The sequence below is a fragment of the Oratosquilla oratoria genome, chromosome 22, assembly GCF_046742065.1.
Source record: "Oratosquilla oratoria isolate Oo_2021 chromosome 22, ASM4674206v1, whole genome shotgun sequence".
In the NCBI taxonomy this organism is placed as follows: domain Eukaryota; kingdom Metazoa; phylum Arthropoda; class Malacostraca; order Stomatopoda; family Squillidae; genus Oratosquilla; species Oratosquilla oratoria.
In genome coordinates this window covers 51398763-51425510 of record NC_134798.1, presented here as the reverse complement: position 1 = coordinate 51425510, position 26748 = coordinate 51398763, and the positions used below count along the sequence as shown (strand labels likewise).

General features: G+C 39.9%; 1 protein-coding gene across 1 annotated transcript in view; it reads right to left on the bottom strand.

Annotated features, from left to right (window-relative positions):
- Window positions 1-20483, bottom strand: part of YME1L (ATP-dependent zinc metalloprotease YME1L) — a 28567-nt gene extending 8084 nt beyond the window's left edge. The window contains exons 1-10 of the mRNA XM_076206017.1: window positions 20336-20483; window positions 14047-14193; window positions 13207-13351; window positions 12478-12639; window positions 9827-9982; window positions 8024-8200; window positions 6236-6330; window positions 4413-4656; window positions 2749-2984; window positions 1252-1369 (exon numbers count right to left, since the gene is read on the bottom strand). Of these exons, the coding sequence (XP_076062132.1) occupies window positions 1252-1369; window positions 2749-2984; window positions 4413-4656; window positions 6236-6330; window positions 8024-8200; window positions 9827-9982; window positions 12478-12639; window positions 13207-13351; window positions 14047-14193; window positions 20336-20371 (1516 nt within the window). The 5' untranslated portion in view covers window positions 20372-20483. The remainder of the gene's footprint in view (window positions 1-1251; window positions 1370-2748; window positions 2985-4412; window positions 4657-6235; window positions 6331-8023; window positions 8201-9826; window positions 9983-12477; window positions 12640-13206; window positions 13352-14046; window positions 14194-20335) is intronic.
- Window positions 20484-26748: the final 6265 nt, after the last annotated feature.

Sequence of the window (26748 nt, the reverse complement as noted above, 5' to 3'; positions counted from 1 at the left end):
TATTCAAGTGGGTTCACCTCCCACTTACTAACTCCCAACCCCAGCCCATCACTCTTGTATCTACCTCCTATACCACCCAATCCATGTACACAGTGAACAACCACAGCAATATTACACAAATCTATTGAAATGAACACCATGTGAGGACAGAGCCTTTATTAGCATGATGTTTTGCTTTTTACAGCATTTTCAAGTACATAGTCGTAATACACATGACTGAGATTAAATAGGAAGAACTGGGGGAACAGAGGGAAGGGAGAGAGGGAGAGGTGAGGCTCCATCTTCACATGATGTTTATTTCTATAAACTTGTCGGCAATTGTCACTTTCATACAATATTACACAACCCTGGTGTAGTTCCATCTTCTAAAACAATTCACTCTCTCCATTTTCTACTCAAGCACAAGCTCAGGTACTCGTATAAACTTCTGACTGCCCTCAAAAGCCTTCCCCCTCTACCATATCTTTGCAACACATCCTGCAGTGCCTTCCTGTCATACGCCTTCTCCAAATCCATAAAAGCATGTGAATGTGCTTCCTCCTCACCTGTGAACTGGGTGGCAACTGTCACTTTCATACAATGTTACACAGCCCTGGTGTGGTTCCATCTTCTGAAACAATTCACTCTCTCTCCATTTTCTACTCAAGCACAAGCTCAGGTACTCATATAAACTTCTGACTGCTCTCAAAAGCCTTCCCCCTCTACCATATCTTTGCAACACATCCTGCAGTGCCTTCCTGTCATACGCCTTCTCCAAATCCATAAAAGCATGTGAATGTGCTTCCTCCTCACCTGTTACACAACCCTGGTGTAGTTCCATCTTCTAAAACAATTCACTCTCTCCATTTTCTACTCAAGCACAAGCTCAGGTACTCGTATAAACTTCTGACTGCCCTCAAAAGCCTTCCCCCTCTACCATATCTTTGCAACACATCCTGCAGTGCCTTCCTGTCATACGCCTTCTCCAAATCCATAAAAGCATGTGAATGTGCTTCCTCCTCACCTGTGAACTGGGTGGCAACTGTCACTTTCATACAATGTTACACAGCCCTGGTGTGGTTCCATCTTCTGAAACAATTCACTCTCTCTCCATTTTCTACTCAAACACAAGCTCAGGTATTCATATAAACTTCTGACTGCTCTCAAAAGCCTTCCCCCCTCTATCATATCTCAGCAACACATCCCACAGTGCCTTCCTGTCATACGCCTTCTCTAAATCCATAAAAACATGTGAATGTGCTTCCTCCTCACCTGTGAACCGGGTGGTTCCCCTGGCTAGAACATTCATTTCCACATCTGGGCCCTGCTTCACCTTCCCCAAATAATAGCTCAGTATCTCCTTACGACCAACAAGATCTGGCATTGGTACCTGCAAAAAACAATTATGTTCAAAACATACATTTACAAACATCTTTTATTTTTGAACCTACATATGGAGTATCAGCTGTAAGTCTTATATTGTCAATATTCTAGGGTTGTGTCAGCCCTTTAGTCCACCATTCAATCAATCCATTGCCCCAAGTCTCTAGAGACCAGTCATACAGCATTCTTTTGTAACTGAAGACTCAAATCCACTCAAAGAATGCAGATTTCCATGAACTTTGCTCTCCCTCCTCTACCTCAACTTCAATGAAATATTGTTCTCAAAGTTAAAGTGCTAGTTTCCATTGACTACAATTTCACTTTTGCTAGTAATTATCAGCTGGGCCAAACCTATCACACACCATTTCCCATCATACTCAATCAGGTTTGAATGTGGACATTATACAGTAAACCCTTGCTATACCAAACCTCGTTATACTGAATTTTGGCTATATCGACCCAAGTTAGATCTACTGACCACTTGTCTGATATAACGAACAAGGTCTGTATACGCAGTGAAAATTCGGTATAGATTACAAAGGATGAGCATGCCAACAGGAGACCTTTTGGTCCATAACTAGGTAGGAGACCTTTTGGCTTTAATGACCAAACTTTCCCCCCAATAGTTCGATGTATAGGTTTACTGTAGATGTTACTGTCATAAATTGGCCCAAGTTAGATATAATAAAACCTTAGGATATATAGAAGTTTTGGTTATAATGACCAAGCCTTCCCCCTTCAGTTAGGTCGATATATCAAGGGTTTACTGTATTTTTATGTGGAGTGTTCTGTTGTTGTTGTTGTTGTTGTCGTTCCCTAGACTGTCTGTCCGAGCAGTCCCGTCTCCCCAAGGAAGGCCACAGCCGAAACTGGGTTTTCCCACAAATCCTTTATAGAGTGTATGTTGTGTTGTTTGCGTGCATGATTGTGTATAATGCAGTCTTCCATTATGTGTTGTATGGTATGGGGTGAAGTGTTACATCCTGGGCAGCTGTTCACAACACGGTCATCCAGCCTCTTCTGGTAGCTTAGAAGTGCCGGGTGGTGACCGCATCGCAGTCTGGCCAAGTGGACTCTGTCCTTATGTGGGAGAGAGGATTCAGAAGGGTGGATATCAGGGGGTCTGGCATGCAGCAGTGTGTTGTCTTTCAGTGTGTTAATGGAGCGGTGAGTGATATGATTATGAATATGTTTCCGGAGGCTGGTATTTGGTGGTTGTGGAGGAAGAGAAGAGAGTATCTGTGTGTAATAAAGGTCTTTGGGTGTAGTTTTAATTTTTCTTTCTGTTGTATGGAATGGTTGAAATTGAAAAGATCACCCCTCAATTGGTCATCCTTAGCCATGATAAAATCTTTCAAACACTGCCAGTCTTACGCTCTTCCTTACCTGCACCTCCACATCGAACCTTCCTGGTCGCAAAAGGGCCTTGTCAAGATCGTCTCTGCGATTGGTGGCTCCAAGAACAATTACACCTTCATTCTTATGAAAACCATCCATTTCTGACAAGAGTTGATTGATGGTCTGATTGGCATATGGGTGGAGGACGGAGTTTGTTCGTTTGGCACCAACGGAGTCAATTTCATCGATGAAGATCACACAAGGTGCTCTCATCTTTGCAGCACCTTAAAAAGAAATTAATTTCAACATTTCAAACATTAAATTTCACTCGAGTAAAGGATAGTGTTGGTGTCTCTGTATCTGAGGGAAGACCTCCAGTCTTGTTTGTCTAAATATCACACAAGAAACCCACAGTTGGAGAAAATAAATTTTGAATAAAAGAAGATTCTATATTTTGGCTACCATCCGCTTAGACATTGTCTAAGCATGTTTGGGTGTTCTTAGCGGCGGGTTCATGGTTGCTGTGCTAGGATATTGTTATCAGGTCATCAGCATAGGTGTTTTGTTGTTCTGCTCTGGATTTGGTGTTGGGAGATCATTTGGAAAGAGGTTTTGGATAAGTACATGTTATGATGGTGGGAGTGGTTTCTATGCCTTTTTCTTTTTTGCTACACCCCCCAACCCCCTGTGTAAGGGGGAAAAAGCCTTTGGTATATGTATTTACATGTTGTGATCTTGCACTGCAGTTGTGGTGATGACGTTTTCCTAGGAGTTGTAATTGTTGTAGTCGTTCCCTAAACTGTCTGACAGGGCAGCCTCATCTCCCTGAGGAATGCTGCTGGTGGAACAGGATTTTCCCACAAATCCTTTATAGGGCATATATCGTGTTGTTGGCATGCATGATTGTGTATGATGCTGTCTTCCACAATGTGTTGAATAGTATCGGAAAATTGTTACGTCCTGGACAGTCTGAGTTGAGTGGGGGTGGGTTCATTTCTAATCTTTTAGTGTTTTTTATCATACTCTACATTTGTGGTATGAGTGAAACTATGCCTTTTGACACTGGCTACCTCCCTTGTAAGGGGAAAAAAGCCTTTGGTGTATGTATGTACATTTGTTTTTTTTTTGTTTTGTCATCTATAGCTTTTATGTATTCTCCCAGTTTTCTTTCTTTGCATTCTTCCATTTTTATGTCGTTCTTTTTCTTGTTTTGTGGGTTTCAGTTGCTTTTCAATTTATGGTATTTCTCTTTTACGAGGGTAAAATTTGTGATGCATATTTGGGGTTGTATTCTTTCTAGGCTCTTAGAATATATTTCTTGCTGACATCTATATGGCCACCGTATAGGAGGGAGCTCATTTTAAGTGCATCAAAAGTACAAAATCCAGAAAGATAAATTGATTCAAGGATTATTTACCAAATACTGACTGCAATTAATAGCAAACATTTTCTTTCCATACACATACACCAAAGGCTTTCCCCCCCCCCTTATAAGGGAAGTAGCCAAAAATCAAAGGCATTAAAACCACTACCACCCATGTACATATGACAAAATATCAAGGCTGATCCTCATATCGAAGTAACATGAAAAAATAAAAGTATATGAAACCATGAGCACAAACATACACTGACTTATACATTCATCAACCATTAAACATACGTTAACTCGTACATTTATCTACCATTTTCATGACAAATCCAGAACAACTTACGGAACAGATCTCGAACTCTCCGTGCCCCCTGACCGACCAGAATTTCGTCAAACTCTGGCCCAGCAGCATGGAAGAACGGCACACCTGCCTCTCCGGCGACGGCACGGGCCAGAAGAGTTTTTCCGGTGCCAGGGGGGCCGACAAGGAGCACACCTTTGGGCAGCTCAGCACCAAGAGAAGTGAACTTTTCTGGGTTTCTTAAAAACTCTACAATTTCTTGAAGTTCCTCTTTTGCTTCTTCAACCTTTAAAAAATATTAAATATCATTAGTGTTTCCTGCATCTTGGAAATGTCAGAACATAAGTTCATTTCTCATGTCTACATTTTGTACAGTTTATACATACATACATATACCAAAGGCTTTTTCCCCCTTACTCGGGGGGGGGGTAGCCAAAAAGAAAAAGGCATAGAAATCACTCCCACCCATTTCATTTTCCATATATTCCACTCCCCTCCCTCTCCCCTATCTTGGCACCTCCTGTTTATGAAAAAAAATGTCAAAATGAATTTGGCACACATGCCCTATTCTAAAATATTTGTTGACCTGTCTCGGATCATCTCGCACTTTTGGTTCAAGTAGACAAGAATTTTCTATCATGCCCTTGTGAAAGGACTAAGCTGCCATTTCCTGTGAGGCAAGATAGTTCAGTATGGGAGACAGAAATCCTCACCCCTTTTCACTCGTATCCGATTCATCCTTTCGACTCTTTTCACAAAACTCTGACAACATTAAAGAGATTCTTCTCAGCAACCTTTAGGCCAACCTGGTGGCTGTGGCTAAGTTCTTTGAGGCCACGAGTCTCCCACATAAGAAACTTGATATGGATTAATTGGAATAATGATAACGAGACATACATATACCAAGGGATTTTTTCCCCTTACAAGGGAGGTAACCAAAGTCAAAAGGCATAATTCCACTCCGACCCATTCCACCTCCATTTACCATCCCTCATCTTGGCTCCTCCTGGATGACGGGTCATCCCTACATCTTGCCCATTGGTTTAATGTTGCAAACTCAACCTATCAGGAGCCTAGGATAACAGTAACTGTTGCATCAAGTTTCACTGACAGGAGACCCACATACCATATGAACTGGCAAAAGGTCCTTTAGGCCCTCATAGATCTTTCTGGAAAGAAACTTTGGACTGTTGTCTGTATTTACCTAGTTGTATCTTACGCGAAGGGAAGCTATGCTCGTGGTGTCTCATCTCTGTATCTCTCCATATCTAATTTGCTCTTAAATTCTTGTATTCTTGTGACTCACCATGGTCTTGGATCATATGTTGGACTTGTGATCGACAGCTGTTTTCCTCCCAGAAGAGAACTCGGAGCTCATATATGACTGATCTAGGGGTAATGCTGTGATCTTACAAGCACACACACACCCAACTCCCCACCCACGAGAGTTGGAGTAATGACCCACAGGGCAGTGATACTGAAATTATTTCAGCCCTGGGCAGGATTCGAACCCAGACTGCTGTAGTGGCAGCTGGAAACTCTACCACTGTGCAATGAGTGTTGTACTTGGTGTGGGTGTTTCTAAATTAATGAGTGAAAGTAGTTGGAAGGGAGCAGTTACAGACAGTCAGCTCTCTGTGTGTGAAAAGGTGTATGAAATACAGCTGAACTTGATAGAGTGAGATCTTGGGTCCAGTCTAGGGACCAATTGCAAGCCCCTCAGGGTTGCACCTCCTGCTGGAGGTGGAGGAGTTGAAAGGTTGTGAAAATGGATAGCTTTGATGTCCCTCTTATAGGACCACCACAAACCCTGGATTGATCGGATTGCACAAGAAGAGAATTGACGAAAACTCTGTACAACTCACCCCTTTGACATCGTCAAAGCTAACGTTGATTTCCTCTGGGTGTACCTCATTGCCGTTGCCCACCTGCATGCGGAACATGGTCCCACCCATGCTACCTGTGGTAAGAATGAGAAAACAAAGAATTAAGAACAGCCATGATTTTGTGGGATGTTTCTTTGAAGGTGGATACTTTCCTCGCCTGGCTACCTCCCTTATATGGGGGAAAAAGCTTTTTCATTATATATATATATATATATATATATATATATATATATATATATATATATATAAATATATATATATATATATATATATATATATATATATATATATATATATATATATATATGGACTGACAGAATAACAGACACCTGTAGACTGTGAAAAATAAATAATACAGCCCATAAACTGCATAAGGATTACAACTCACTGGTACTGGCCAAGACAACTGAATATAATACATTTCAAATTCTTAAAACTCAAACATGTTTGCATTTGCGATAGTGCTGATGTTGACTTGCTGTGTGTTCAGTGTTTCTGTACTGGGGTATTTTTGAAAGGGTGTGTAGATATGTCTTGCTGCATTGCTTCTGACCCAGGGCAATGGCCAAGATGCAGGGATGACCCATCATCCAGGAGCAGCCAAGATATGAGGGAGGGTGGGAAGGAGGGGTGTTGAATGGGAGTGAAATAGGTGGGGATGAAAAGGGTGGGAGTGGAATTATGCCTTTTGACTTCGGCTACCTCCCATGTAGGGGGGGAAAAAAGCCTTTGGTATATGAATGTATGTATGTATGTGTAGATACGTGATGGCTGCAGTCCTAATTCTTTGTGTACTGGTTTGAGTTTGAGTATGTGAGGTGGACTCACGTGTAGTATGTGTTGCATTAGATGTATGCAAGAGATTTATGGGTTTTGGGCAATTAGGAAGTCCATGTTGTTGTATGCTTGTGTATGGGAGATATACTGACCCAGCCCAAAGTGATTACTCCTCGTCTTTACTCTTTTTCCCATTAGGGGATAAGGAGGGAGAATTGCCATGCTGTGGATGTGCTATGTCTTGCTGCATTGCTTCCGACCCAGTCAGTGGGCAGGAGAAAGGGATGAAACTTCATCCACGAGGAGCTAAGACGAGAGGGAAAGAAATAGCTGGTGGATGGGAGTGGAACAGGTGGATGCCTTGCCTGGCTACATCCCTTATAAGGGGGAAGAGGCCCTTAGGTGTATGATAGGTAAATAGGATGTATGAACAGGCCTGGGTTGGTTTCGGTTTCCATATAAAAGATATGGGAAGGCAGGTGCTGGCATACTGACCTTTTTTTGAGATAAAACAAAACTAAACGAGAACATGTTTGGGAAGTGTGCGAGTGTGAGAGAGAAATGAGTGAACGGACCTGATCAAGGGACCAGGAACTGGCCCCTCAGGACTGCATCACCTTGTGGAGGTATGAGTATGGTGATACCTTGCATCCTGGTTGTTTTCAGGTATGTGATTCACCATTGTCTTTGGATCAAGTGTTGGGCTGTTGATCAACAGCTATTTCCCTCCCAGAAGAGAGCTCAGAACTTGTATATGATTGATCTATGGGTAATACTGTGACCTTACACGTACACACACCCACAACTCTCTGGCCACAAGAGTTGGAGTAACAACCTGCAGTGCAGTGATACTGAAATTATTTCAGCCCTGGGCGGGATTTAAACCCGGACCGCTGTAGTGGCAGGTGAGATCTCTAACCACTATGGCAATGTGTGCGTGTGTGTGTGTTTATGTGTGTTTTTTTCAAGAACCTGCAAATGAGTACATACCCATGAGGGAGAAGAGAATGGCTAAGAAGACAATAATGGCCAACACTTGCTGGAAGTTGCGAATCCATCTCATGGCTCGTGACTGCTGCTTTTGCGGATCTGCAGCCAGGTAGCCCTCGGCAAAAGCGATCTTCATCCCCTTTTTCCCCTCAGTTGAGGCTTCTTCATTCAGGAGACCTACAAGGAATAAGTAGACATTACAAAGACATGTATTATTATTATTATTATTATTATTATATATATATATATATATATATATATATATAAAATTGGAGCTATGAAATGGCTTGTTCTTTTAATCCAATAAAATTAGTTGTCCAACCATTTCACTAGGTAAAAATACTGACCCATCACCCAGGAGGAGCCAAGATAAGAGGGAGGGAGGGGGGTGGATGGGAGTGGAGTATGTGGGGATGGAATGGGTGAGAGTGAATTTTATGCCTTTGGTTTTTGGTTACTTCCCTTGTAATGGGGAAAGAGCCTTTGGTGTATTCACCTCGGATCTGCTGCAGTCTCTGTCGAGACAGCCAGTGTGTGTGTGTGTGTGTATATATATATGTAAAAATACTGTTGTTTACACAAGACTACTACCATAACTTATATAATTTAATGCAAAATTACAAAATGAAAACCCTTTTGTCTGACATAGAAACCTTCTAGTAATTCATTGACCAGTTTCTCTTTTCCACAAGATGCCTAACCTGCAGAAAACCAGTCACACACCAGTTCCAACGATAAGTCAATCAGTGAAGATATTTTAGAACTAACTGAAGGAAAAGAGGTAAGACAGTTTGGTATAATATGCTAAGAAACTCTAGTGTGGTGATGGCATTTAACCCATCAAACTCCGATGACAAGATGTCTTGTCATTTGGTCAAATAAAACAAAAAATCATAAAACAACAAATTGTTTGATGATCAAACATCCTCCTCGAGGAGGACTGACGACGTCATATTTTTCTGGTGCTGTTTGATCATCAAACATTTTGTTGTTTTATTATGATTTTTTGTTTTATTTGACCAAATGACAAGACATCTTGTCATCGGAGTTTAATGGGTTAAGACATTTCTTGTCTGCTATTATGCCAATTCTGTATTGTCAGTTTCAGTGCTGGGCAGACCTGAACATTGGTATGCCAGTGCAATTCTTGCCTGTCTTGGAAGTGATCTGTCTGCTGGGTTGATTTCTGGGGGTTGGTGGAAATGTCTTTTAATCCCCAGGGCACTTACTTGCTTCTCTCAATCTTCGGGTCAGTGGAAAATGACTGTGTACAGATGATACTGTGATGTAAGAAAGGGAGTAGATGGAGGATGGAGGATGGAGGATTTTGTGTGTGTGTGTGTGTGTGTGTGTGTGTGTGTGTGTGTGTGTGTGTGTGTGTGTGTCAGGGAGTGGTATGTGTGAATGATATTTTGATGCAGCCTGAGGGAATTTCTCCTTGTCTTCTATTTTCCTGCGTGAGGGAATGGAGGGGTTCCAATTAAGTGAAGTGGTCTTGGCATGTATGTGCTCTATCTTGCTGCATTGCTCTGGCCCAGGGCAGTGGCCAGGATACAGGGATGACCATCAATGACAAGTTAAGATGAGAGGGAAGAGAGGGTGGTGGATGGGAGTGGAATGGGTGGGGATGAAATGGGTGAGAGTGGCTATGTGCCTTTTGACTTTGGCTACCTCCTATACAAGGGGGAAAATAAGCCCTTGGTATATGTTATATCATATGGATATGGTGGATACAATATTTCTGATATGTCAATGTTGAGAAGAAAATCAATAAAACAAGATAAATAAAAACAAAATTATTACCTTTAAGTTTTGGGTTATTTTCTACCTCCTGTACAACACTTCTGCCTCCCTTCTGCTTAAGGCGAAGCCCATCTCGTAGTCGGTGCGCCATTGTATTCTGCCGCATCACCTCCCTCTCTATGGACTTTTGTGTTTTGAATCCACGCACCTGTATGGCTAGAGAGAACAACATTCTTAGTACGTACAATCATTCCAAACACAAGGGGAGTGGCCACGACACTGCATACACCCACTCCACACCCATTTATTACCACTTTCATATTATCTCAAATCAATGATTATTTATGTCCATGCAGAGAAAAATAACTGATTTTGAAACAAAAATATTTGGGACTAATTTCTCAAAGACTATAACATGAGATGATTTTTCATCTGGACCATAAAGACATTTGCTTTGCTGGGGATGGAAGGGAGAAGACAGAAGATAGGGGTGAGTGGAGAGTGGTTGTGTATGGATGATGCTGTCATGCATGGAAGGGAGTATGTGTGAATGATATTTTGACACAGCTAGACTTATGAAAATCCATGTGAACAAGTTGTATAGACACGGTAAAGGAAACATGGACTGGAGGTGAAGCTTTTATTCCTGACGTTTCTCATTCCTTTGAGAAAGTCGTTAGACGAAACGTTAGGAATAAAAGCTTCACTTCCAGTCCATGTTTCCTTTACCGTGTCTATACAGCTAGACTTCTCGTTTTCTGCATGAAGGGTCAGTGAGGGGGTCACTGATTAAACGAAGTGGCCCTGCTATGGATGTGCTGTGTCTTGTTACATTGCTTCTGACCCAGGGGAGTAGGTGAGGTGTAGGGATGACCTGTCATCCAAGAAGAACCAAGGGAGGGAGGTGAATGAGAGTGGAGTATGTGGGGATGGAATGGGTGGGAGTGAATTTTAGATTTATGCCTTTGTTTTTGGCTACCTCCTTGTAAGGGGGAAAAAAACCATTGGTATATGTACAGTATGTATGTACAGTGGCCGCGAAAAGTTTGGGCGCGTAATTAACGAGACACAAATGTAAACACTTGTGACATTTAAATAATCATTTAAAGACCTATAAATGGCTTATTACATACCTTATTTACCAAGCGATTTTCCTTTAAGCTTTATGACCTCCAAACGTGCCGGGATGCATCTTGCCAGGTTTTGTACGTGTTGAGGAATAATATTATCCCAAATATCCTGTATTCCTTTTTTTAGCTTAGCTACAGTGGAGACGTCACGATCTTGAAGCTGTTTTTTAATTATATGCCATACGTGCTCAATGGGATTTAGGTCTGGAGAATTTCCAGGCCATTTTTTGAAGTAATCAACACCACAGTCTTCTAACCATTGGGTAACAGACCGAGCTGTGTGAGCAGGAGCTCCGTCCTGCATAATCCAACTAGCATTGCACTTTTCAAAACTTTCAGGCAGGTTATCACACAATAACTCGAAATAAGTGTGCTGATTTACACTCTCATTTTGTGCAAGAAACACTAAATTGCCAACTCCACCAAATGCAAAGCATCCCCACACCATAACACTTGCAGCATGTTTCACCACTTTAGCTGTATAGCGAGGGTCATTAGGGTCAGACCCCCTGGGGTGCCTCACACGCTTCGACCTGCAGCCCGACGACACCACCAACGTTGACTCATCACTCCACAATACCCGTTCCCAGTCTTCTAAGGACCAGTCCTTATATTTCTTGCAAAATGCTATGCGATCACGTATGTTTTTTGCACTTAGGAGGGGAAGAACTTTAGCACAGCAACTACGGTATTGTAAATCTTTGGCTAAATGATCAGAAATACATCTTACAGACACATCATGCAGCAGTGCAGGGTTATTTTCTTTCAGTTTTCAAGCTGTGAGCGTTGGATCTTTATCTAACTGCCTCCTAATAACCGTAGAAGTACGATTTGATATCTTCCTTGGCCGACCAGAGCGATGCTTTGGAGTAGGAATGATGTCACTTCCTCCGTCTCGAAATTTCTTGGTCCACTTTTGCACTTGACGCACCCCAATTCCCACACGAGTAGCAATATCTTTACACTTATAACCCTCCTTATAGAGGGTTATGATTGTAACAACTGTCTCTCTTTCCAGCTCTTTACCACTTCCCATTACGGAGATATCAAGGCACAAAAACAGAGACCACCGCAAAAAAAAGACTACTCCCCGTGAGAGATGTTTAGAAACCGACTCCTCGTGACATCGAGTGCGCCTAAACAGAGTTGCCAAGTAGTGCGTATTGTCTCGGCTAAATACGGGTACAAACGCTAGCATTGAAAAATAGCGAAAAGTTTGGGCGGAAAGTTGTATTTTTCGCATGTTTTGAGTTTAGCGGAAAGTCTGGGCGCCTATAATTTTGCGACGAAACTTTTCGCGGCCACTGTATGTATGTATGAAGAACTACTAGTGTTGCAAAAGCTAAAACATTTCAAAGTCCCGTTAACAGAACAAGGGAGCAGGACTCACTTTCTGCCACATTCGAAATGCAAGTCACTTGGCTCGATTCAAAATTTTCACCCCGACTGCATGTTTACTTTGGAGTAAAACCAGCTCAACCAGTGAACAATCCAAATAAACAATTTAAATTGATCCCTCGACTACACTAGCAACAAACTATCCAGAGCAAACCAATTCATTAGTAATTTAATGACACTTACCTGAATTATTTATAAGTGAATGTGATTCTAACAATCTTCGGGTGAAATTGAAAATGGGTTGAAGTCTAGCATCACCTTCAAATGAAGGAAGATGGCTGAAATCACACTTGTTTTCCGAAAAGGTGTTACTTGATATGTACGAATTACACCACCGAGGTCTACCTGAAAAAGAGAGGTAAAATACATTGCCAGGTGTATCAAAATACACTTCTGATTTCATGAATGAACATGCACCATTTACATACATATGTATACACACACACACACACACACATATATATATTACACACACACAAACACACAAAATACATAAAAATGTGAGCAGATATATAGGACAATGATTTAATCAATCCATTACCCCAGATATTTCTTGCAGGAGACCTACAGTTACCAGGTAATTGGCAGTGACCACTAAACCAGCCCACAAATCACTCAAGGAAGAAATATAATGTGATCATCTGGTTGAGGATAGAGAAGGGGAGTGTAGGACATGGTGTTTCATGTCTTCTAAATGGTGATCATGTCTGTGGCAATTTGATTCTATGGGCTAGCCTATTCACGTCAGTATCATTTCAAGGCTGGATGGCGATCTGAATGCGGTTGTGTTGGTGTGGTTCTTGTTCGTCAAGGAGTTTCTGTTGAGCTGGTATCCTATTATAAAGGACATTATGTAAAAAGTGACGGATAAATGGATAAGAAATCTAACACATTTTATCGGCATTTACTCACTTTGTATACTAGAGAGATATGAAGCAGCTGAACCAAACATGTCGGTCTGCTCCTTGGGTCCATACAAGGCCAGTTTGCGTAAAAACGACGGAGTGATAACCTGACCTAGTTTTTGTAGACTGTCTTCACCTAATTGTTCTGCTGTCTGTAAATGAATAACATACAAGTTAGACTTCCATTCTGTTTAGAGAAAAAGAAAGGAAGAAATGATAAAAACAATAACAATGATAATAAAACAAAAAAATAAAATAAGAAAACTCAACATTTTTACAATTCAAGTGGACAAGGTGCAGGGATGACCCGTCATCCAGGAGGTGCTAAGATGAGAGGGAGGGTGGAGGGGTGTGGAGTGTATTCAGGGATGGAATGGGTGGGAATGATTTTATGTCTTTTCCTTTTTGGCTACCTCCCTTGTAAGGGGAAAAAAAGCCTTGGTATATGTATGTATGTAAGATTTGTGGTGTTGTGCCACTCTGCATTGCCTTTGACCTAAACAATATGAAAGGGAATAAAGGTACCCTTCATCCCGAAGATGCTGAAATGGGAAGGATGGTTGAAGGGATTTTACTCTATGATGTAGGTGTGTGTTTTAAATGTTTAAATGGATCACCCTCTTATGAAAAAAAAGTCTTTGATGTACATATATTTATACAAGAGAGAAAAAAATATATATATGATATTAAAGTAAGAGGAAGAAATGTACACGAGTTACTCACGCATTTAATTTTCCTGATACTTCAACAAGAAAAACAGAATATACAAATAAAAAAATATATAGAAAACATCTACTCAATCAAATGTTGCAAGCGAGGTAATATTACGAAGTGCAATCCAACTGACCTGAGCAATACTTTCAGGGCAAACAACGACGACATCTCTGTGGCTAGTGCATGATTTACTGTCATTCTTGGCTCGGCTGATAACTTTGGTCTGACCTCTCCGAACACCAGAATACTGTGAAACTATACATGACAATGGAAGCACAACCTGAAACAGCAAAAACAAACTCAGTAAATATATAAATTAATAAATACTTTGTAAACCAGAAAATGAAGGAATATTTTGAAGATAATGTACATATCGATCATTCCATTACCCCTGGTCTCTTATGCAGAATGCCCATGGTCTTCGATTCACTGTACATACTGGTAAACTGAAAATCAATAAATTTGTTGGCCATAGTTCTCTATTGTAGGATAATTCTGGCCACTGAGAAACCACCTATGGCCGTTCTGTCCACAGATCACTCCATAATGCGATTTCATAGAACTGTCTGGGACAAGTGCAGGACAGTATCCTTGCCCCCAAACCCCTCCCCCCCATAGCTCTCTCTAGGTTGAGGCTTTGGATTGTTGTCTGCTATATTCATGTCACCAGTCTTAGTAGTAGAAGAGATGTAGTAATAGTAGTAGTAGAAGGGGAGTGGTCACCAGTTGACAGCTCTCCTTACATGAAATGATGCAGGAAATACAGCTGAAACTGACACAGAGATCTTTGACCCTGTCTGAAGACTGAGTATCTCCTTAAGCTGCGTTTACATCAAGTGAATTGAACTGATTCAATTCATGAAGAATCAACACGAATCATGAATTGTGCAGATTCTTCATGAATTGAATCAATTCGATTCACTTGGTGTAAACGCAGCTTTAGAGCTGCACCTTCAAACGGAGGTGAAAGTTTTGACTGGGTTTGAAGATGAGCACCAGGGAGGCAATTTTCCATCTTGTAGGACCACACCTCCCACAAGTCCCTGGGATCTGAGTCCCTATCACGACCCAGAGGTTTTATGTCTTTGAATGTTTCTAAAAGAGGCATAGGAGAGCAGTAAACACTGGTCTGTTTGCATTCACTGTATATAAAAAATATATAAAAATACGGTAGCTATAGTCAATCAATACAAGACACTGGTTTTCTGCACCAACTGTTGATGGACCTATTTTTCAACAGATGAAACTCAAAAACTTGCTGTTGAAAAATTCAAATTAGAAATTCAAAGTTGATAAGAGATATCTTAACAATCTTAATTGAGAAAAAAAAAAAAAAAAAAAAAATAAAAAAAAAAAAAAAAAAATATTATTTGAAAAAATTATATATATATATATATATATAATCACACATTCTCACATGTAACTCTGACATATGCAATCAGCAAATACACCTGAATGACCTCTCCCAACATTAGATAGCAAGTTCTGGTTGACCTTGACAAATGTCACTAAGCTCTTGTTGAATCTATATTTAACTTGCTCAGACAAACCACACAGGGCAAAACATTATTCTTTTATCAAGTCTCACCAACATTACAGCAAAACTGAAAGGATCATTAAATTTTGACACACAATAGAAAAAGTGGATGATTGTACTCGAGTAACTATAAAATTCTGACACCAGATGGTAAAATGTCACTAAATACCTGTGAAACATAATAAAAGCAACTAGATAACCCATCAAACAGTTAAATAAATGAAGCTAAACAATATGAATGCACACACATGTTTGTGGAAATTTATACAAAACCAAATGTGATTTTGGCACCCTGCCCACCATACAGCAAACTTGACCAAGGTGGTATGCAACCTCTGGCATCCCAAACAGCTTTAGGTTTCATGGCTAAAACCCAATCCACCTTTATTACTTCCATGGTACAATACACATTAATTAACCTTTCTGTATGAAACTAATAATCAGAGCCCTTACATGCCTAAGTACTGCACCACAACAAAGTCCTCAGTGATACCTCCCCCCTCCCCATCACTGTTTTATTCAGTTATAAACAAGCAAACAATTCTAGGTAAGATCCCTAAACCCTACTCGTCCATCCCATTACAAACACAACCATTACAAACTGGGGAGAAAAAAAAGGTAGCATATTACTTGGGTATCTACAAGAACCTAACACCAGCCCCTTGCAAAAGATCCATACTAGATTCGAATCACAAAAACTCACCATGACTGGCTACAAAATTCAGTATTCCACCTAACTCTTCGGAGGAATTCTTTCTATGATAAGCTCGAACCGCACAAGCATGATTTTGTCCTGGCTACCAGGAATCAGGGATGACCCGTCATCCAGGAGGTGCCAAGATAAGAGGGAGGGAGGAGGGGAGTGGAATATATAGGAAATGGAATGGGTGGAAGTGGTTTCTATGCCTTTTTCTTTTTGGCTACCCCCCGTGTACGGGGAAAAAGCCTTTGGTATATGTATGTATGTACCATTTATCTTTAAAACAATAACAATAACAATAACATTGAGTCTGGGCATCTTTGCAACTCACATTGGATGCAACCAAGACACAGAACAGCTCATCCTACACTACCCTACATTAGCCTAAACCAGAAAAAAATTAATATTTCAATCTCTAGTGAGCTGTGGGCCAATGCGATGGCTGTTGCTGGTTAACTGGGAGCCACGGGTCTCCTGCAAAACACCTGGGGCAACAGTTCGATCAATTGATGAACAGACAAATGCGACCAGATTTTTTTTTATTTTTTTTTTTATTTTTTTATTTTGGAAGCTCTATTTCTTTCTATTACACTTATCCTGGTAAATTTTTAGAAGTGCACACCTAAACAATGTAGCAATGGAAAATGAAATATAAATTTTGTAAATTAAAATACATCAAAGTAATATACATTTTTCTTGGCAAAAATCCAGGTAAGTTTTTATAAGTGCACACCTAAATGACAAAGCAATAGAAAATTAAATATCAGGTTTGTAATTTATAATACATCAATGTAATACACAGTTTTCTTGGCAAAAATAAATAATGGAAAAAGCTATTAATAACAATACATTATTGAATGGAGTCGAGATGAATGTTTGTGATGCCATCTTTGTTTTGATAGATGTGGAAGTTGACGAAATTAAAGTTTGATAAATTGGTCTAACCTGACCTGTATTTAGTAATGCGGTACATGTAATGATTGAGGTCATCTGGGTCATCATGGATGTCGGTCTCACTAATTGCCTAACAAAACCGATAAAAGCCGAACAAACCAACAAAATCTAAACAAGGATGGTTTTTGCTCAAATGCACACTTCTATATACATATGGTTGCATTATTGAACTATTTTCTTTAATATGTGTGATTTCCATGTAATATGGTAAAAGAGAAGTTACGTTTTTATCCTCTGCAAAATTACCGAACACAGCTACGATTCGTCCAGCCCGCCGTCTATGATCACTGGTGGTATGGATCAAACTACTCTTTTAAGTTTCTTACTGTTGTGTTATTAGTGTAATAGACTGCATATAGTTGAATTATTTCAACTATTTTCTTTAAAATGTGTGATTTTCATGTAATTTGACCAAAGAGAAGTTATGTTTTAGCCTCTGCAGTATGACGTAACACATTTTAAAGAAAATAGTTGAAATAATTCAACTATATGCAGTCTATTACACTAATATCACAATAGTAAGAAACTTAAAAGAGTGTAGCTTGATCCATACCACCAGTGATCATAGACGGCGGGCTGGGTCGAATCGTAGCTGTGTTCGGTAATTTTGCAGAGGATAAAAACGTAACTTCTCTTTGATCATATTAGATGGAAATCACACATTTTAAAGAAAATAGTTCAAATAATGCAACCATATATATAGAAGCGTGCATTTGAGCAAAAACCGTCCTTGTTTGGGTTTTGTTGGTATGCTCGGTTTTATTGGTTTTGTTTGGTTTGTTTGGCAATTAGTGAGACCCATGGATGTTGATGGTTAGGACTGGACAGACAACAACATGGCACCTCAAACCTATCATAGCAGCTATGTTTGCTTTTAGCAATTTTTTTTTTTTTTTCTGCCAAGAAAAAGATATTATATTGATGTATTTTAATTTACAAAATTAATATTTAATGTTTTATTTACATATCACTTAGGTGTGCACTTCTAAAAATAAACCCTTATCCTTGACAAAGTGCAAACCAATAATAATAATAACAGCTATTACTTAAGAAAAAATACAAATGATCTCTTACAAAGGCAGTACTACAGGTGTGACACTAAAACAGAAGGCAAACAGATCACGAGTATCAGTATGTCAGAAAAAACTTGCAACTAATGTAGTACCTTCTGGTCATCTTAAGCGAGTGGCGGTTCGAGAGGGCACCAGTTTGAGTGGGACTAATTTGAGTGGGTGTCTGTTATGAACTCCCATGTACTGTAGAGTCAGTACTGTTTTTGGGTTGTGAAGTATGTATAGGTAGCTAGGTCAACATGAAAATGGAATTCCTGATATTTGAGCTGAAGTAGTTCTCATGGGATGCAAAAAGTCGCTATGAGTATAATGCAATTTGAATTATCCATCTAGCTGTCCTAGTTCTCGAGATATTGCATTTTGAATGGAATTAAATCGGGCCTACTTTTTCCCAGAAAATCGGGCCAAAACGTGCGGTCTGACTAATCGCCGATCAAACGTAAACAATGACGGTTTTTACTGACAGGCACAATTTTATATAAAAATTTAATATATGGTTGCATTATTTGACCTATTTTCTATAAGATGTGTGATTTCCATGTAATTTGATCATAGAATTACGTTTCTATCCTTTGCAAAATTACCCACCACAGCTACGAATACCGTCAAATTACATTAAAATCACACATTTTAAAGAAAATAGTTTGAATAATTCAACTATATGCAAGCTATTACACTAATAGCACAATAGTAACAAACTTAATAGTGTACTTTGATCCATACCACCAGTGATCATAGCGGGCAGGACGAATCGTAGCTGTGGTCCGTAATATTACGGAGGATAAAAATGTAACTTCTCTTTGATCAAATTACATGAAAATCACACATTTTAAAGAAAATAGTTCAAATAATTCAACTATAAGTCTATTACACTAATAACATAATAGTAAGAAACTTAATAGAGTGAAGTTTGATAAGATGGCGGGATGGATGTTGATGTTGTTATCCGATAATCCGACCCGATAGAATAAAAAACTAATTAGTACCACCGATTTCTCAGCTCTACCGTATCACACTGCCTTTATTTTGGTATAAGAATAATCCGCGAGACTAGTAGTTTTCATTATTTTTGATTAGTTGTCCGCACTCTGAATTTATTTAGCTCATTTTTTACACTGAAACATAAACCAATTTTCGATTTACTGCTGAATGCAAGCCGCCATGTTTATCTTATGTTTTTATGTACCGACATGTAACTGATGATGTAATTGTTTGAAATTTACTACGATCGTAATAAATACACTCGTATAACATTTGTATGAATGAAATATCCGGCGGTATGTAAATTTGGCCGTTTGCATGGCGTGCGCATAAAATGATGCGCTATCGGGCTCCTCATCGATGGTGGCGCCTCTGGTGGTGTTTGACCTACCTAAACAAGTTGGTATGTTGAGTAACCTAACCTAAAATAACCTGAACCACTTGCTCAAAATGATGCCTACTTGAACTGACATCTGCTAAAATTGGTGCTCGCTCAAATCAACCAAGTCCCCTACGACGCATGTCATCAGTACACACAATTTCACTAATTTATGATTTTTTTTTTTAGTAATCTACGGTAGTTGTGTGGAGCCTGGGGTGCAAGAATATGAAATTACATTTAGATGCCTACAATTATAATATCTATCATTATTATGGAAATATTGTTAACATGAACCTACAGTAGTCAGTACTTATTCAATATAATAATAATTTCACGAGACGTTAACCCTACCCAGCAGACAGTAGCTAAGTTTGAAGAACATCCCCATCCTCTAAATTAAAGTAATTTCTGGCCTATCAGCTTAATAGTAAATCTATGAATCTAACAGCCTTGGGTCAACTTGGGACCTTTAAATTCTTCAGTGGTTGATTACAACCATTTGATTTTGTGTCAGTTCTGACTGCACGAGATTGAATTACATATGTTAATGATCAAAATATTCCATCATTCAAGCTACAGGCTATACTCTTGACAAATGCAGCACTGCATACAAAATTGAAAATCGAATAATGATAATCTATATGTAATATTTCCTTTGACACAAGACACGAATATTGATGTTGCTTGTAGTTGAACTTCACATTACATCTTTTCATAACTAATAGCGATTAAATTCTGTCTGGTATACGCGCTTATCTGCAAATATATTATTAAAGTATTTGTTGAATTACTTACTTGGCTGTGCAGAGAATTAGTTGTTGTACTAAACATCTTCGACTTCGCAAAATCCTTGTTCACAATGTTATGTGTTTCAGTGTTTCTGCTGCACGATCATAGCGCCATCAAGTTACATCATAAACAAACTAATGCTAGACTCGACATTAATTATATTTGTTTCTTACATAGAAGTAATAGATATGGATGTTTAATAAAAATCAATTCAATTTGGCATATAGATATATAATACGAGTGCATCCTGTGCACATTTTCCAAGTATGGAATGACATGTGCTAAAAATATACGACAGTTCAAGAGTTACATAAATTTGCTGCAACCACTGTTACGAGATAGGTTTTTTCGATCACAGGATATACATAAGTTAAGCCGGAAAAGATATGTACGAACACGAAAAAGCACACTAAGTACGTATATACTTTACTATATTATTTCTAGATATATTGAGAACACCACTTCTTGTTTATCAAGTTAGGGGTACAGTAAAAAAAAAAAAAAAAAAAAAAATAATTAAATTTAAAGTCGATTGGATTTTAGCGTGAACATAAATCCCGTGCAATAATTTTGCAACATTTTACGAAATAAATGAATGTAATTCAAACAAGATATTTCCTGAAAATTACATAACAAGAACACAACAATAATTATGATTCCCCATACTAGCATTCATTATCGACCTAAGACAGCTAATATTAATGACGTCCTTTACATGATTCTGTACGGCGCAGAGTTCATTCAAAGAGCCATGATGCAATAACTGAAAATAATATTTATCTCTACGAAATGCAACTTATGAAATATATCCATTGATTAGCCATTGTCAAATATTCCCTTTTAGATCACAATGACTGTTTAACTTTTATACAATTAATACTTACATAGTATTTTTTCAAGTTGGAGTAAAAATTAAAATTAAGAAATAAATATATAAACTGATTACTTAAGAGATGAGGTAATAACTGATGACATGTGAATACCAGAGCCATATAAAATCTGTTTTACATTAAAACGAATTCAGAGATGAACAAAAATAGAACTTGTACGCTATGGGAGAAATGAAGACCTCAAAAACTCCACAAACTACAAGTACAACAACCAACTCATCACAGAAAAAGAGCATGTCAAAGACCTTGGAGTATTCATGAGCGACGATGCAACTTTCTCACACCACATAAATAAAATAATAGAAGCTGGAAAAAACTTGAGTGGGTGGGTGCTCAGAACTTTTAACTCCAGAGATGGGCAGTGCCTAAAGACCCTATGGAAGTGTCTGGTAGTCCCAAGGCTCGAGTACTGCTACCAGCTATGGTCCCCATACAAAATACAAGAAATAGCCAACCTAGAGGCTATCCAGCGTTCCTTCATTGTAAAAATTCAGGGAGTACAGCACCTAGACTACTGGGATAGACTGAGCCAGTTAATACTGTACTCTCTGCAGAGGAGAAGGGAACGGTATATAATCATCTATGTGTGGAAAATCCTGGAGGGCAGAGTACCAAATGTGGGGATAGTGGCAAACTACCATCCGAGAAAGGGAAGACTATGCTACATAAAGGGTACTGTAGGCTCCATACAAAGAGTGAAGACAATAAAACACAACTCTTTAACTCAAAATGGACCTCGTTTGTTCAACTGCCTCCCAAGAGATCTTCAGGACCAGGATACTCCTACAGCCACCACAACACCCTGCCAGAAGCAGTACAGAACCAAGGACAACTTGGAACGTGCGGAAGCCGACTTCAGCCGTGTCATTAACAGACAAAATTACCGAAAGTATACCGAAAGTAAGTAAGTAATACAATTAAATTATACAGAGATGAAAATCACCTTGCGACAGACATATAATAAGAGATACGTTAATCTGATCCTAAGGGCTTTCAATAAGCTCTCTAAAGTATTAGATGGGATGTTTTGATAACAAAAATATATTATCTGGACCTCTGTGATGACTTAGAAATTATTTTCTTGCGTCCATATTAAAATATTAAAGTTACCCTTAGAATAAAAAATTCTTTGGTATATTTATGTATTTACAGAAAACTAAATACTTAAGAAATGCTTTGGCATGACTCTAGAATATTTGTTTAAATATTATTATTTCTCCTTCACTTCCTCCTCCTTCTCCTCCTCCTCCTCTTACTCCTTCTCGCCTCCTCCTACTCCTGTTACTCCTTCTCCTCCTCCTCTTCCTTATAATCTTACTTCTTCTCCTCCTCTTCCTCTTACTCCTTCGTATCCTCCTCCTCCTCCTCTTACTCCTTATCCTCCTCCTCCTCTTACTCCTTCTTATCCTCCTCCTCCTCCTCTTACTCTTTCTTATTCTCCTCCTCCTCTTACTCCTTATCCTCCTCCTCCTCCTCTTACTCCTTCTTATCCTCCTCCTCCTCCTCTTACTCCTTCTTATCCTCCTCCTCTTCCTCCTCCTCTTCTTACTCCTTATCCTCCTCCTCCTCCTCTTACTCCTTCTTATCCTCCTCCTCCTCCTCTTATTCCTTCTTATCCCACTCCTCCTCCTCCTCCTCTTCTTACTCCTTCTTATCATCCTCCTCCTCCTCCTCCTCCTCCTCCTCCTCCTCCTCCTCCTGTTACTCCTTCTTATCCTCCTCCTCCTCCTCTTCCTCCTCTTACTCCTTCTTATCCTCCTCCTCTTACTCCTTCTGTTCCCCCTCCTCCTCAAATTTCCCTTTTTCCTCTTTTGCTCTCGCTCTTCCTATCCTAATCTTCCAGTTTTCTTCTTCCTTCTCCTCCTCCTCCTCCTCTTCCTCTTCGTCCTCCTTCCACCCTCTCCCCTTCTCCTCACCTTCTCTTCATTCTCCTCCTCTTTCTCTCCTTTCCCTTCTCCTCCTCTTCCTACTTCCTCCTCCTCCTCCTCTACCCCCCCTTTCCTTTTTCCTCCAAATTTTCTCCTCATCGTCTTCCCCCTCCTCCTTCTCCTCCTCCTCCTCCTATTATTCCTATCATACTCTCCCAATTTTTCTTCTTTCTCTTCCTTCTTCCCCCCTCCTCTTCCCCTTCCTCTTCCTCCTACTCCTACTCTTCCTGTTCTATTTTTCTGCTTCCTTCCTCCTCCTCCTCCTCTTCTTCTTCCCATTCCTCTTCCTACTTTTACTCCTCTTATCCAAAATGTTCATATTTTTCCTTCTCTCGTTCGTCTTTCTTCTCCTCCTTTTGCGCGAAGAAGAGTTTGCAATTTTTATTTTATTTTATTTTATTTTATTTTTATTTGATGTTATTTTATTTTATTTTACTTATTTGATTTGATTTAATTTAATTTAATTTAATTTAATTTTATTTTGTTTAATCTAATTTAATTTAATTTGATTTGGTTTAATTTATTTCTATTTTATTTTGTTTGATTTACTGTAATTTAATTTAATTTAATTTAATTTTATTTTGTTTTATTTAATTTAATTTAATTTTTTATCTTATTTATTTAGATCAAGAGAATTCTTCAGTGGTCAAAGAATCTTGATTCTTCTTGGTTTGAATATTCTATTTTGTTTATTTTTTTTTAGATAAAGAAAAAAACTCAAAGTATAAATGGAAATCCTACGGATACTCTTCCCTCTGGACCACTCAAGACGATGTTTATTTGTAAACAAGAGCATCTGCTAAAGAGTATAAAAAATATTTCTATTTCATATTTTTTCCTCCTGAAAATTCTCAATCACTTTTTTGACACTAAAGGGGATGGGGAGTGTCACAAAGATGAATAAAATCACCTGACGACAATGGGATAAAAGGAAAAGTACTGCCCGATACGCATGTGATTAATTTTTTTCGGGAAACAGAGAACGTTGATGTTTCGGCAGGATTTGATTTCCAGTTGACGACGCATTTGCTAAATATGACAGGTGTGTTACGAGTGTTAATTACCAAATGCGACATTTTATGATAACGTGTTTTGATACAGATATACTGAAAATGACAAGTGTCTGAGTATCTTTGTCCACCTCCCCCTCCCCCTATCACCCTTCTCTCCTTCCTCCCTCTTCCCCTCCCCCTCCTTCATCCCTTCCTCCCTTTCCCCTTCCTTTCTCCCTCCTCCTCCTCCCTCCATCACCCTTCCCTCCCCCTCGTCCCCCTCGCCTCCTCTCTCCCCCCCTTCCTCCCTCATCCCTTACTTTCCCCTCCTCCTCCTCCTTCCATCCCTCCCCCTCCCTCCTTCCTGTCTTTTTCCTTTCCTCTCTCTCCTTCTTGTCTTCCCTCCACCCCTCTCCTCCTTTCTCCCTTCCTCTCTCCCATCTCCCTCCTCCCTCCTTCCTCCCTCCTTCTTCCTCCTCTCCCTCCTCCCTCAACTTCCCCTTTCCCTCTCTTTCCACCTTCCCCCTCCTTCCCCATCTCCTTCTCTCTCCTCGGAGGAGGTTGAAAAGGAGGAGAAGATGAAAAGGAGAAAGGGAGGAGGAAGAAGAGGAGGAGGGGGCCGGAGTGGAGGAGTAGGAGTAGGAGGAGGAAGAAGAAGAGGAAGAGGAAGAGGAGGAGGAGGAGCTGGAGAAGGGAGAGGAGAAGGGGGAGGAGGAGCCGGAGGAGGGAGAGGAGAAGTAGAAGGAGGAAGAGGAGGAGAAGGAGGAGGAGGATGAAGGAATAGAAGGAAGGATCATGCGAGGAAGAGGAGGCGGAGGAGGAGAAGGCGGACGAGGAGGAAGAGGAGGAGGAGGAGGTGGAGGAGGAAGAGGAGGAGGAAGAGGAGGAGGAGGAGGAGGAGGAGGCGGAAGAGGAGGAAGAGGAAGAGGAGGAACTATCCTGTGGAAACCTTTGTGATCCCGTCAAAGGCAAATGGACGGACTTACTAAGGTCTCGATTAAGTCGGCGAAATATTTTTCATCTTAATACAAAGGCAACAACTACACAGTGATAAATCTTATCAGCTGACACGTGTGTGTGTGTCTGTGTGCGTGTGTGTGTATGTGCGTGTCTGTGTGCGTGTGTGTATATGTGTGTATGTGTGTGTGTATGTGTGTGTGTGTATGGTGTGTGTGTATGGTGTGTGTGTGTGTGTGTGTGTATGAGTGTGTATGTGTGTGTGTGTGTGTGCGCGAGTGTGTGTAGGTCGTACATGTATATTCTTGAATACTAATTTAGGTCTCTAGTATTCTTGGATACAGGTTGGGTAATAAGTTAATTGCTTGCTAACCGAGAGAGAGAGAGAGAGAGAGAGAGAGAGAGAGAGAGAGAGAGAGAGAGAGAGAGAGAGAGAGAGAGAGAGAGAGAGAGAGAGAGAGAGAGAGAGAGAGAGAGAGAGAGAGAGAGAGAGAGAGAGAGAGAGAGAGAGAGAGAGAGAGAGAGAGAGAGAGAGAGAGAGAAAGAGAGAGAGAGAGAGAGAGAGAGAGAAATGTTTGATAACATATTCTTTCAATATGTCTCCTTCCAATGACAACAAGGCTTCATCTCATAGTTTGTTTATCTAAGCTTGAAAGAAAATTCGTCAAAAAAGGAAGCTACTGATGTCTGCAATTCATTTAAATCTGTGAATAAAAAAAATAAAACGATAAACATTAGCTTTGGTGACGATATTCTCCACCAATTAAAAAAAAAATATATTTCTTACTTGAATGAAAATTTCATACGACGTAACGGAGATGCCATTTGTTTGCATCGTCAGAGTGTTTCATATTTTTTAGATTCTCTTCCCTCTACACCGATGGAATTGGATATTGGTGACACGAAACGAAACGAAACAAAATAAAAAAGAAACAAAAAAGGTATGATGAAGAATGAAAAATAACGAAAAAAAATAGACAAGGAAGAAAAATAAAAAGATGATAAGGACGAAGAAAATAGAAAAATTACGCTAAAAAAAAAAATTACACGCATACTGTATTACACTGATACAACGTATTAGTGTATTGTACTATATTGTACAGACATATCTATCCACATACCTTCCCGTCTATTTTGTTGATCACGTGTCCAGCACGTTATCCAAGGTCATGAGTCGGGTACGCGCGCGCGCACACACACACACACACACACACACACACACACACACACACACACACACACACACACACACACACACACACACACACACACACACACACACACCGCACACACACACACACACACACACACACACACACACACACACACACACACACACACACACACACACACACACACACACACACACACACGGTGGCGGATTGGTAAGGCACTGGCCTCACAAGCCGGAGAACCGGGTTCGATTCCCCGGCCGGGCGGAGACAAGTTGGGTTTGTCTCCTTTCACGTGTAGCCCCTGTTCACCTAGCAGCGAGTAGGTACGGGACGTTAGTCAAGGAGTTGTGACCTTGCATTCCCGGTGTGTGGAGTGTGAGTGGTCTCAGACCTACCCAGAGATCTGCTAATAATGAGCTCTGAGCTCACTGCCGTAGGGTGGTGTCTGGCTGTCTCGAAAAGAGGCTGCAGCAGATC